The sequence below is a fragment of the Fulvia fulva genome, chromosome 4 (assembly GCF_020509005.1).
Source record: "Fulvia fulva chromosome 4, complete sequence".
In the NCBI taxonomy this organism is placed as follows: Eukaryota; Fungi; Ascomycota; class Dothideomycetes; order Mycosphaerellales; family Mycosphaerellaceae; genus Fulvia; species Fulvia fulva.
Window position 1 is genome coordinate 5,949,958 of NC_063015.1, and position 13,636 is coordinate 5,963,593.

Genomic DNA, 13,636 nt, shown 5'->3' on the forward strand with positions numbered 1-13,636 from the left:
CTGCGTAAAATATCTCGGAGGAAGGTCAGGGGGACAGAATAACGCTGGCTGCCAGCACACCTAGGCAACGCTCAAGCTGTACATAAGAACTGACACCTTTCGAAAGAAACAGATATTACGTTCCATCATCGACTTTGCTCAACAAACGAGCAACCTCCACCAGATTGTGAAATACTTTCAGATTTCGACGACAGCTTCTCTCACAGACTGCAGGGTGCCTTTCGTCGCCATGCGCCCGCCATGGTCGCAGCCAGGGACGTTTGACGCCGGTCTGCTCCTGTCAACAGTACTCCTAGCCAAAGTTCGCGCAGCCCCTGCCCTACTCTTACCTGACAACCATACCAACACCACAGAGGAGCTTTCTGCTTTGGACGTTCTCTTACAGGCCGCTGACCCTTGCTACGAATATAAGAGTCGTCCGGTGGATTACACGCCACCAAAATGCATCAACTCCGGCGAGAATCACTGGACGATGATGTTTCTTGCTGTGAACGGCACCGAAGACTGCGAAAAGGCGCGATCTGCGGTAGAAACACGACTCCAGGATTTGCACATCGGCCAGCACAATGTTACTTGCATCAATTCGCCCTGCTCACCAATGGTGCGACTGGACTTGAAGGTTCCGTCAGAAGCACTTGGTCCCATTAACGACGCCCTACATGAGACATTCTCCCAGGTACCCTCAGGGGATGATGGTGTTTGTGTTCCTTTGAACTGCCTCGTGGGGACGGAGTGGGGACAAGAGAAGAACATGACTTGTGCCACAGAGTTTGCAGAAAGCGTCAAAGTGGATTTACGGCAGCGAAGCTCTTCAAATCCTGACAAAAGAGCATCAAACATCACAATGCCTCCCTTAACGGCCGCCTGCAAGCTCGGACCATCGTGGTACTACATGAGAATCAATGTCGACGGCTTATCCGACGCATGCAATTGTCTCACGGAAAGTGTGGAGCAAGACCTTACTGGGATCTCACGGAAACAGTTCAGATGCACGCAGAGGAGCGAAGACTCTCTTGTCAAGGTGTGGTTCAATGTCAGCGAAGAGAGCCGTATCACGGAGTTCAACCATGTTCTGCAGCAAACTCTTCCCGATGTCATGTTCGGAGATCGAGGCCTATGCATACCGAAGAAATGCTACACCGACGAAGAGGCAGGGCTAAGGAACATGACGTGCGCTTACGAAGTTTTCAATCAGCCAGTGAAGGTTGGTAACATCACGGAGCGCAACCTTGGCGGCGATGTGACCAGATATCACAACAAGAGGAACGACTCGGAGTCGACAGCACCATCTCCCACTGATCAGTCCAAATCAAAGACTGCGCACTGTGAGCTCTTCAAGGACTTCTGGGACATCTACATCTTTGGAGGCTACGACAATACCATCTGCGATCGTATACATGACCTGAGTAAGGAGATGTTACCGAAATATCTTGCTCGGAAGAGTCTCACCTGTGGGTCCGTGGGTGGTGAAGGAAACGGTCAAATAACCCTCCCAACCACGGAGCCAGAGCGGGCGAACACCTTCAACGAGGTACTCCAACAAGCCATGCCTGATGTCTCTTTCGGAGAAACAGGACTCTGCGTCCCACGAGTTTGCTACCAGGATTTCAGAAGGGGCATCAAGAATATGACATGCGCTCAGAACCCACCTCCGCCCAGCAACAGTTCATCACCAGGCGAAAGTCGACCATATGGGCATAACATGACCCAGTTCCCCAAGATGCCAAACACTGCGGTATGCACTATCAACGATTTCGCGAAGTTCAACCCCACTTATCCAACCCTCGACATTGACCCACGTGTGGACTACGATATCGGTGTCGGCGCACCGTTCTCAGAGGATATATGCAATAATCTTAAGCAGAGGATCAACGGTGAAGTGTCAGGATATGTCGTTGATTGCAACAAAGCGGAAGTCGGGATCGAAGATGCCGTGGACGACAAACTGACCCAGCTTCAACTGCGGGTCTAGCCCATTGGTGTAGACAAGCTGAACAAGATTGTGGAAGAATCTTTTCCAGATGTGGACTTCAGTGGCAATGGTACCTGTTGGCCGAGTGAATGCTACTATGCGAACGGAACGTTCCATGAGCGAATTGGAGGGAGAAAGGCCGCCATCAAGATCTTGAACGAGACTTGCATTGCTGGTCAGATATCGACGGTCAGCAACACACCTCAGGCTAATCTGACAGAGTCTGCGGCCACTGGTACCAATGGCACGCTGGCAAACACCACAGAGACAAACACGACAGAGATCATCAAACAAGGGGGTGTGATTGTTCCAAGAACATCAGACGAAGAGGCCCTCGCTATTCTACCCAATAGAATGGAGCCAAATACCGCCATTTGCTATGATCGAACTGAAGCACAAGGGTATGCGGTCATTGTTAAAAAGCCGTGGTCTGCGGCCGAATGCGCAAGAGTCGAACAAGAATCTTCAGGCATCGATTTTTCCTGTGGGCCTGATGGAATCTGGACTGCCTATCTTGAGGGTGATACAGCGATTGTGTACGAATTCGAAGAGGCCGATGAGAAGTACGACCAGATCAACGAGAGGCTCCAGGCAGCCTACCCTGACGTGAAGTTTGAAGGTGCAGGTCTATGCACATCCCAGGACTGCTATCTGCCAACATTTGATGAGGCCATCTACGTTAGAAACATGGCGTGTGGAGTCGGATTGTCCGACGATTCAAACGCAAGCGGGACATCGTCCACAGGGACGGATATCGCGAACTCGACTTCCCCAGAGCCTTCAGTCAACAGCTCTCTTGCCCCACTGCCCGATGAGCACATTGCTCCGAATACCGCGGTATGCTTTGGCCAAGTGCGAACTGGTGGATTCATGGTCGTTGTGGGTAGACCCTTACCAGAGGGGGACTGTTTGCGACTCCGCCACGTCTTCGATATCGACGACGAGCTGGACCCAACATTCCACGAATTCGGATGTGCGGAGGGTGCGGAGTGGACATCACACTTCGAAGGCGAAGCGGTGACACAAGTCATGTTCGGTTCCGGCTTAATCTATGACTTCAATGGCATCAATGAAAAACTGGGGACAGCTTTGCCTGGTGTGAAGTTTGAAGGATCCAACCTCTGTGCAAGACCGGAGTGTTACCTGCCAACATCGGATGAGCACCTCAGTGTCAGGAATGTGTCCTGCGCAATGACTGCGCCAGTCGAGCAGGCGGCCAATACAACGCTCCCAGAGGAGGCGGCTAATACAAGCTTGCCTGGCTCAGAAGCCTCTGGCAATAGCGCTCTCGCCCCACTACCACCCAGAGTTATTGCGCCAAACAGTGCCCTGTGCCTTGGTGATGGTACTTCCGATGGTTACACCATTATCGTCGACAAGCCACACGAACCCGTGGATTGTGAGGACATTGCAGAGAGACTAGCAAATGGAATTTTGAGACCCGATGGATGGGAAGTGGCATGCTATGACGCCGACAATTCGTACCTGTATTACTTCCAGGAGCAACCGGTACTCGAGATATCAGTCGGGAACCTGGAGTCGTGGGACTACGTTGAGCTGAACAAGAGGCTTAAGGAAGCACTACCAGACGTAGACTTCAACGGCTTGGGAGCCTGTGACGATCGGACTTGCTATTTGGAGACATCCATTTCTGTTGGTCGGGTTAGAAACACAACATGTGGTGGTGGGACGGAACTCTTCTCGAATGCCAACAGTACTTCATCGTCGGATATCCCGGTCGCTTCACGGCCCAGCATTATCCAAGCGAGCACCACAGAGGCAAACACGACTCATTTGATCAAGCGAGAGGATGTTCCATCGCCGGAGACTCTAGCACCACTGCCCGATAAGCACATCGAGCCAAACACCGCATTGTGCCTCCACGCAGGAGAATTCTATGACTACTCCATCATCGTGGGCAAGCCGTTCGAAGGCGCCCTTTGTGAAAGGATTGAGGGCGCATTGGCGGACGGTGGACTGTCGCTCAAAGACGATACCGCTTGGAGTATAGTCTGCCGTAGCAACAGGATGATGATACCGGATTACTTCAAAGATGAGCCAGTGACTGCAATTACTGTTGGCGAGATTTCTTCTGGAGAGTACCGAGAGCTGAACAGAAAGCTCAGAGAGGCCTTGTCAGAAGTGAACTTTGATCGATTGGGTACTTGCGAGCATCCGCGCTGTTACCTGCCTACATCCGATGAATATATCTGGGTCAGGAACACGAGTTATGGTCATGGTGTTGATGAGCTTCCAACCATCGGGAACGTGTCGTCGGTGGGCGAGCTTGCTGATCTGCCAGACAAACATCTCGAAGCGAACCGGGCCATCTGCTGGAACGAGGGCACAGAATCTGGCCAATACCGTATTACTGTCGCAGATCCATTCGAGGCCGAGAAATGCAAGAAGGTCCAGGAAGTCATCAATAGTCACTTCCCAAAAGAAGTGATACTCGCTGGTAGTTCCAGCATCTCATGTGTCGAGCCTGGCGCTGACGACTGGTTCAAAGACCAGAGGGAGGAGGTCACGGTGCTTTACACCACCCTCAACGACTCGAATGTGCAAGCTCTCAACAACGGTCTGTGTGAAGCTTATCCCGACATTGACTTCCCACCTTTCGGCCTTTGCGCTCCCTATCACTGCTATGACCAAACTTTGGAGCCTCGCATCAAGGTCGAGAACATAACATGTACGGCTGATGCACTGGAAGCGCTACGGAAGAGGACGCATATGCCTTTGCTGGCGATTGACCTCAACGGCACGCTGATCCTGGAATCTGGTCGTGCTGCAAGTGTCACGGCGCAGAACAGTGCGAGTTTCACAATCTCCGAGCCAACATTAGCTGTCGAGACCGTTCCCGCTGCTGGTTCCATCAACATGACCGTACCGACACCAGTTACATCCTCTGCAGCTGTGACCGGTATCACCCCCATCGGGACTATATCCCTGGTGTCAGCGTTTATCTCGACGATCTTGTCTCCTTCTGGCGGGACTGGCACGATGTCCACGTCATCCTTTTCGACGTCCTAGAGCCCACAAAATGGCGACTTGGACTACTCATGCGTGATGTTACACTGGCAGTGGACTAAATCACGACCGGCATACTTTTGTTTTCTATGTTGTACTTCTGGTTGGGAGTTTGATGTTTGCTGCGATTCCATACCCAGATTGACATATCGAGGCATTTCGGGAGAGTGATGAAGCGGCTTATCGGAAAATCAAGAGAGGCCAAACAGCCTGCCGACAGTAGCGGTGCTTCAGACAGTCCAGTATCTTGGTATCAAGCCATGGCGCGGCGCGCGCCCCAGCTCCACTCCCACTCTCTCATCCCCTTCTATGCCTTCTGCCACACCTCACTACCCACAATCTCCACCCACCCTGTCGTAGCCTTCATCTTCTTCACCAACCTCACCAAATGCTTCACCTTGACGCCCCGCTCCCTCGCAATAACCTTGCTGTTGTACGCCGCCCGATCACTGCCCAGCCGCCCATAGACCTCCACTCGCTTCAGCGGAGGCTGGCAGACCAACATCTTCCTCGCGCCGCGCTTATCCAGAGCGCGCAGGTGGTCATACTTGAGATGGATCTTGCTTCCCAAGATCCGCGGGTCCCGCGGGAGGAACGGGTTGGCGGTTGGTGGTGGTGGCGGGACGCCTTCTTCAGGCGTGGTGGCGGGCTGAGGGCGGCGGAAGAGGGCTCGCTGGGCTTTGACAGAGGCCTTTACGGCATGTCGCCAGGTGGTGCAGACGCGCTGGGAGGAGAGGAGGTCGCGAGGTGGGAGGTCGAGGAGGATGAGTTCGAGGAGTTCGGCGGTGGCGAGGACTTGATTTGTGGCGGTTATGTTGTGTACGCGTGCGAGGAGGGAGCTTCGAGGATGTGTGGTGGCTGTGGTGATGATGGTGGCGCTGGACTGTTCGAGGGCTCGCGATGTGTGTGAAGAGGTGGCGCGGTAGGTAGTGTGTGAAGCGTACATCTCTCTTCGAGCTGAAAGTTCTGAGAGGCAAATTGTGTTCTCGGTGGCTCTGACAACGCTAGCGTTGCAGGGATCAGCGGGAGGGTTCTGCCAGCCCTCGAAGGCGATATCTCGAACAACACCATCAGGATACCCACCAGGTTAGTAGAGGAGCCTCGTGCTACGTTAAGAAAGGCGCGCATCAAAGAGATATGCCAGGAAGAGCGAGATGGAGAGACATAAATGGAGGGAGGGCTGAAAGATGGCGGAAGAGCATACTTGAGCCCCATCTCGCAGGGCTGATGGCAGGCAGAGCGGCCGATGGGAGTAGCAGAGGACATTTGACCCTCTCTGCATCCGAGGCCTCGCAGCATCATCAGCTAGGTCAAATCATGGCCGGACGGGAGTGATTAGGCTGGAGAACGGCTCACTCGAACAGGTCCCGATCCGTTCGGCCGTTGCGGCGAGATGAGTTGGGGAGGATCTGACGAGTCTCGACCTAGGCGGAGCATGCGGGTCGGCTGGCAGCAGTTCGCCGTCCACATGTGCGTTTGAGGGCGTACACGCCAGGTTCGTATCAACAGGAGGAAGCGGTCGTGAAGCAGGAGCAGGCGTTTCTGACACATGATATACCACCGAGGACGATCTGAAGAAGCTCATGATGAGCCTCGCGGCCGATCTGAGTCTCCTTCGATCCTCGCCCTACTGAAACCTCGAGAGCTTACAGTGCGGCCGGTCAGGGCAGGTCATACTCGGCCGGCGATCACGGAGCATGAGCTGGCGTTCCTGCCTGGCACGCATCCCACTGACGGGCACGATACTGAGAGCTTCGTGCAAGACATCGCAGCCGAGTGAATTCTCAGCGGATCATCGTCATTCTTCGCGCTCAAGAGCTTACAGCACGGCTTGCTATGTCAAGTCACGCTCAAATGAGGATCGTGGAGGATGAGCTGGCGTCTCTGGCACATACCACACCATCTCCGCGACTCGCGGCGGGCCGTCACCGAGACGTGCGGACTTCAGGTTGAGATGATGTTCCATTCAGAGGCTCCCGACGTGCGAGGGGCGAATCTCCATCGGGAGGGACATTGTAGGCAAGGTTCTGGCCACTGTGCAAGACCGCAGGAAGCGAGGTATACCATGTTCAGCTCGGAAAGTAGCACACATGGATTAGATCATCATCACACCGTTCGTAGAAAACTGCTCAAGACACAATGTCCAATTCGCAAAGCTCGCAGATCTCATGGTCCTTCGGGACCAGGCGAGGTTCCCACCCGGACTTGCGCAAGCTTGAAGCAAACATCGAAGAGTGCCGAAATCCTTCTACGAACTCCTCTGTGAAGAGCTGCTGCTCCAGCACGATTATGGTATCAAGATGCGATAGTCATGAAGAGATGTCCTTGCCTTCTCTCGCAAGTTCTGGACTGCTCCAACACAGGGATGGCGCTGAGATGTGTGATGAGTGTGAAGTATGTCCTGCCCGTATCTCTTAGGCTTTAAAAGTCTCGCGAATGGAGTTGTCCTGTTTGACCTCCGCAGCTTGCCTCCTGCGCAACGTCGCTCCAGGTTGATGATACCACGGGCAATACCATATCTGGCTGCCGCTGCCAACTTCGTGTCGCATCGCCTCATCTTCCATAGTGTATCCACAGTCGCATTTTCTTGAAGCTCTATGCCGTAGCAGAGGCGCACAGCTGTGATGTCTCCCAGATCTTCCGTTCTAACTGTGTGTCTTTCATGATAGAGCAGTGCCGCTGCCTCCAATGTCTACAATATCCTCGCCGGTGGCACACAGCTTCCGCATCGTGTCCACGCTCCCACAACGCCTCCGCCATCCTGTCCCAGACAGGTATTCTTGCGTATGTGTATGGCGCTGGGATAGCCGGCGTGGTCATTTCGTCTGTGAAAACACGGCTTTCCATCGGCGCTCTCGTGCCCAGGATTTCTTATCGTGAGCAGGTCGCTGCCGGTGTGTCTGGCGTATCTCTGAGCTGAAGGTGCATCGTATTGGGATCTAGCGGTGGAGTTCGGCGTTCGTGGTCTCGTAGGCAGTGGAGGTAGATAGTCTGAACATCTTACGACGCTAGGGAGTAACATGGTCAGGCTCGCTGCAAGGTCTTCGTGGACTTGTCTGTGACTGACCTGCGCCGTCTGCCTCGTCCAGTCGTCATGTACATGTTCACATCTGCGAGCGAAGAGGCACAGTCCTCCACAGTCGTTGATTCAGCTGAAGTATGCCCTCCTGCAGAAGCTTACCGTACCACGATGGCTGTTGTGATGTTTGCGTGCCGCGCGATCTCTGCGTTGTATCGGCGCCCTTTCGGGCAATGCCGAAGGGACTCAGGCAGTCGTGGATGAGGCTTGAGTGTAGCCACTGTTGCTCCTACCGCTGGCGTAGGCACGATGGCAGGCCTACTGTAGCTGTACTGTTCACACAATTTGCTCTGCGCTCTAGTACAGCCATTGCAGCAGCTGCGTATAAAATGTTTGACAGCACGATGGGCACAATATGGGCGTAGAGAAGGCTCGACAATACGTTTCGGAAGTCGCTAGCTCGTCCTGAGGAAGTGGCGAGTGCTCCTCCCTTCCGCTTCCTCGCTGGCAGCTTCCCACTCTCGCACACCAGCCCACATCATCAACAACATCGCAACCACACCATTTTACACACGACAGACATCATCACAGGCATCTTCAGCTCGCTGAGAAGCCCCGTGAAGGTGTTTTGAGCGCTCGCCTGCCATGTGTGCGGCTACAGCGTCACCCGAAGGAAATCGCTCGTGCAAGAGCTCCAGCTTCACCGACGATATGGCAGCCTCACAGGCTCACAACACGGCCTCAAGAGCATATCTGACACCCTCGACACGATGAGGAGCTTCTTCAGCGACCTATGTTGCCCCGCGAAGGTGTTTCGGTAAGTCCTTGACCATATCTCACCGTCTGGAGTGAGGGAGGGCAAACAAGCTCCTCCGCCAGCTCCGGCTTTTCACCATATCGCCAGCCTCCTACGCTCACAACACCACCCCAAGGGCTCATTGGACATACCGAAGCTCATCACGAGCATCTTCAGCGTGTGCAGAAGCCCCGAAAAGGTGGTTGGAGGCAATATGGAGCTGATCTGAAGGTGTAGGAGGCCGTGACGCCAGCCGATATGGTCGCAATCCTTCGCCGAGCTTCGGCTTCCTTCCTCCACCCATCAACCACGCCACGACAACATCACCTCATATCACCAAAACACCTCCACGAGCAGCGTGACACCGTCCACAAACACCTCCGAGGCGATATGGGATGATATCGGCCTCGTGGTGGTGCAGAAACGCCGCCGACGCCAGCTTGAGCGCCGCCGTCATGTTGGCTTCGAGCTCGCTACACCACCTCCACCACGGCGGCACCGACATTGAGGCATCACACAAGGTATGAGACACTCATCAGAGCTTCATGACATGCTTGATAGCCTCCATCATGAGTTACAGGCAATACTGACCGTTGTGGCACGACACAGGGCGCAGCAAACCCCCGCCAGCACCTCCGCCGAGCGACCATATCGGGCGGCGACGACAAGGTGTAGCGCCTCCAAACCACACAGGCAGCCTCTCCACTTCATTGACATCCGTTACGATCGACTCCACCTGCAACAGCAGCTCACTGTCACCAGCGCTGAAGAGATGGGAGAAAGAGCCTCCGCGGCATGATACCATACCCACACGGCAAGAGTGGACGGTGGGGAAATCCTGAGGATACCACAGCTGGCATTTCAAGGTCAAGGCGTAACTTGCGAGGCGGCAGAACATGTTCTGGTCAACATTCCGCCAGGTTCGACATGACTCCGAAAATTTCGCAAGTCAGCACCACCCTGGGGCAGCGAGATCAACATGCCTCCTCAAGCTTTGAAACACCTTCAGGCTTGTTGAGGAAGTCGATAGCACTAAGCCACCTGCAGTCGCGAGCTCAGAGGGCCTCACTGTCGCCGGCGCTGACCTCCTCGACCAAACGCCATATCATACACACCACGTGACGATATCAGGCCGCAGCGGTGACATGCAACACCTCCGAGGACAGCGCCAACGATGATCAGCTCGGTATACTGCCTTCAGTATCCCGACAAGCTTCCAAGCGATGTGTAACATAACCACAATTGCCGACGCTGCCATCTTTGTCCGCGGAGCACTTTCAGGTATGTTCATCATGAATACCACCTTCTGCTTTCGACATGACACTCACTGACACACCCAACAGGCACGATATCGCCTCAGATCTGCTGCCCTTGGGCGCAACATGCCGGAATCTGGTTCGGCCAAGTCTCGGTCGGGCAAGCCGCTCAGCCGCCATCTCCGCTGCTGTCACCAAAACCCGACGATGCCATCACTCGTCGACACGTTGCCACCATCTCTGGAACACCACAACTCAAGAAGATCGAGAAAGAGCATCAGGAGCATAGTTAAGCATATCATGTTGGCGATGGCCTGCAACAGGAGAGGGCGAACAAGAGACGGACACCATACCTCGTGCTCAGCACATCCAAGAACATGACACCAGAGGCACCACCTCGAAGGCGGTCGTAATGTCTGCAGGAGCCGCAGACCTCACTGCTCTCTGGCACTCACAACCGGCTTCTTCAGATACCTCCAGTAAGTCGTCCTCAGATGTGCTGCGAACACAAGACTGACCACTTCTCAGGATAGATGCAAAACACCATATGCCGTCCTCAGTCGTCTTCACATCTCCATCGCTGTGAAGCTCACTGGCTGCACCTGTCACTTCCGACGTGCGCATCCGTGAGCCGTATGGCCGGTGTAAGTCGCATCTTCGCAGCTTGCTGCGATGCCGCTGTCTTGATGACTACCAATGGTAGTCTCTTGCGGCGATGACCCTCTGGATCCCCCTTCACGCCCCCCTTTCCTTTTGGACGTTTGGGCGGGCCCAGTGTTGATGCTGGTGTGCCGTAAGTCCCACTTCCGATCGCTTGATGACTGCCTTGGCAGACTCTTGCCTGATGGTCGGCAGCGTCAGGTTGACTACTCTTCGTCGTCCCTGCCTGCAACTGCCTTTCGTATTCCTTTCGACGCTAAGTCCTCTCGACTGTCTCTCACCATCTCGCGGACATGGCTGGCGGAGAGTCCCCTCCCGCTCCGAACTTTGGCCTCCCTTGGGAGGACGCTGCAGAGGAAACAGCTGTGTTCGTGCCCTTCATCACCTCCCCATCACACCACCCTGGCTCGGTCCGAACTTTGGACTTCTCTGGAAGGACGCTGCAGAGGAAAGAGTTGCCCTCGTCTTTCATCATCTCTTTCACCCATCTGGCTGGCGGAGAGTCCCCTCCCGTTCTGAACTTTGGACTTCTTCGGAAGGACGCTGCAGAAGAAACAGTCTCGCTCGTCTGTCTTCTCCTTCACACCTTCATCCCCTTGACTGGCGGAGAGTCCCCTCCCGTTCTGAACTTTGGCCTTCCTTGGAAGGACGCTGCTGAAGAAACAGTCAAGCCCCATGCCCTTTCCCGCCAGCTCTCTTCGGCGATACTGACAGCAAAGGCGCTTCGGCGTCTTGAACAGCGACAGCACCACAGGAAACAGCACGTTCGGTTTGGCTCCCAAGAGAACGCTCGTTCGATCCATGCTGAGGCCCTGGCTCACCAGCCTTGGCTCACCATCTTCATTGATGCAGCATTGCGGACTTGTAGGGCATGACCCGCTCTGCCTGCTCTTCAAGACACGATTCGCTCTGTCGACAATTTCATGAAAGCAATGGATCAGCCTTTTCGGGTTGCCAGGCACGCACAAACTCTTCAGTCCCTGTTCCGGCCGGGCTCACGATCTGAAGGAGCACGCTTGTCCCACACACGCTGAGACTTTGGTCCACCATCTTCATTGATGCGGCGTTGAAGGACTTGTAGGGTATGACTCGCTCTGCCTGCTCACCACCACCCTTCTTCGAATGCAACGGTACTGCCCGATCTTGGTGCGTGGCCAACGGAGTTACGAGAGTGCTCTCGAACCACAGCCTATGACGGAGCCAAGTCCTGTGAGCACCGAGCTTGCAGGCTGGGTATGATGTCACCCACAAGGCATCGCTGGCGGTTCGACTCCGTCCTTCATGCTGATCGACCTCTTCTGGGAGTCTCGGCATGTCGTTTCCTGAATGCCTGGAAGCTCTTCTGATGTCTTCCTCCATGGTTGCTCAGCTCGAGAGTGGAAGGGCCTGCGCTACCTTGGGCGGTGAAGGTGGCACTTGACGCACATCCTTGGATGTCTCTTGTTGCTCGCTGGATCCAAACTCGGCTGGATGATCGTTGAGCGGCCTCTGCTTGCATGCTGGGAGGTTGGCGGGAACTACTCAACAACTTCGCTTCGTCTTGGCCGGCATTGCTGACTTAACCGAGGCACCACGTGCGCCAGCTTCAACTTCGACGACTTCGACATACACTCCCTCCTCGCAGCAACACCCTCCCCATGCCGGCGTGAGCTCTTGATGACTACTTTTGGTAGACTCTTGTTGCCGCCGTGAGCTTGCCTTCCCCACCTGCACTCTCCCTCCGCGCTCCAGAAAGCCAGCGTGTGCCCTTGACGACTACCTTGGTAGACTCTCGGGCCGCTGTGTGCTTGACTCCCTTGCCTGGCTGCACTCATGATCTTGCTTCAGCAGCGTGTGCCCTCGTGGCCGCTGTAGGCGGGTGACTTGTTGTGTTCTGCTTGTGCTGCACCTCTCCCGTCGCCGGCGTGAGCCTTTGCCGTCTACTCTGGTAGATGCTCGTGGCCGCCGTGAGCTGACATTGCACCTCATTCCCCTTGCTTCCGTTGCCGCTGACCTTACCGCCAGACACGACTGGACTGACGACTTGACACCGTGGACTTTTCGGCTGCTGGACCACTTCGACAGTCTCAGCCCGTCAACATCATGGGCCAGCCACTATTCTGGGCAAGTCGACATCCCATCCAGGTCATCGGAGTTTGATGTTTCTGCTTCTGTTTCCCACATCATCGTGGCCGATGAAGCTTACTTGACTCCTCTGGGCGTCGCTTGCGAAGTCGTGAGCCGCACACATTCCTCCCTTGCAATCGCAATCTTGTTTCTGTCGCCTTTTCACAACATGGCCAGTCCGTCTTGATGACTACCCTTGGTAGACTCTTGCGATGCTGTGAGCCGGTTGTTCATCTTGCACTTTGCCTTGGCGCCCTCCTGTCCTGTCGTCATGGCCGAGCTTGACTCCTTCTGGGCGTCGCTTGTGTGCCTTCCCAGTCTCGCCAGTGCAGCCGATGTTTCATTCCGGCTTGATTCTTCCTCCCTTGCTGTTTCTGCACTCGCACTTGCTGTTGCCGATGTTTCATTCCGGCTTGAATTCCCTCCTTCATGCTTCTGCACTCGCGCTTGTCGTTCGCCGATTTTTCATTCCGGTCTGAACTTCCCTTCATTGCTCTTCTCCCATCCGCGCTTGTTGTTCGTCGATGTGCCATACCGGCTCTGGGAAAGCGCCCACCAAGGTCGACAAGAGGATCCTTGCCGACGTGCACCTTCTGGATCTGGATGAGCTTTGCTCGGCGCTTGCACGGCTCGCGCTTCTGGATGATGACGGAGGATGTTGGCTGTTGGCGAGTGGGCAAGACAGGAGAGGCATGTTGACATCCGCTTATCTCAGTACTTTGGCTGACTGCAGAACAGACTGGTGAGCAAGGTGTAGGCGTTTCAGCGTCATGGCGACAACATCCGACGAAGTTGCGACA

General features: G+C 54.8%; 3 protein-coding genes across 3 annotated transcripts; 2 read left to right on the forward strand and 1 right to left on the reverse strand.

Moving 5' to 3' along the window:
- Nucleotides 1–229: 229 nt before the first annotated feature.
- Nucleotides 230–5,002, forward strand: CLAFUR5_05312 (uncharacterized protein; the record flags this gene model as incomplete). The annotated part of the gene is made up of 2 exons (XM_047904460.1): nt 230–1,915; nt 1,973–5,002. 2 exons carry the CDS (start codon nt 230–232, stop codon nt 5,000–5,002), a joined length of 4,716 nt encoding a protein of 1,571 aa, XP_047760312.1.
- A 304-nt stretch (nt 5,003–5,306) lies between these two features.
- CLAFUR5_05313 (uncharacterized protein) lies at nt 5,307–5,945 on the reverse strand (the record flags this gene model as incomplete). Its single annotated transcript, XM_047904461.1, has 1 exon — nt 5,307–5,945. The coding sequence occupies one exon, from the start codon at nt 5,943–5,945 to the stop codon at nt 5,307–5,309; it is 639 nt and encodes a 212-aa protein (XP_047760311.1).
- A 4,092-nt stretch (nt 5,946–10,037) lies between these two features.
- CLAFUR5_05314 (uncharacterized protein) lies at nt 10,038–10,363 on the forward strand (the record flags this gene model as incomplete). The annotated part of the gene is made up of 2 exons (XM_047904462.1): nt 10,038–10,095; nt 10,158–10,363. The coding sequence occupies 2 exons, from the start codon at nt 10,038–10,040 to the stop codon at nt 10,361–10,363; spliced, it is 264 nt and encodes an 87-aa protein (XP_047760306.1).
- Nucleotides 10,364–13,636: the final 3,273 nt, after the last annotated feature.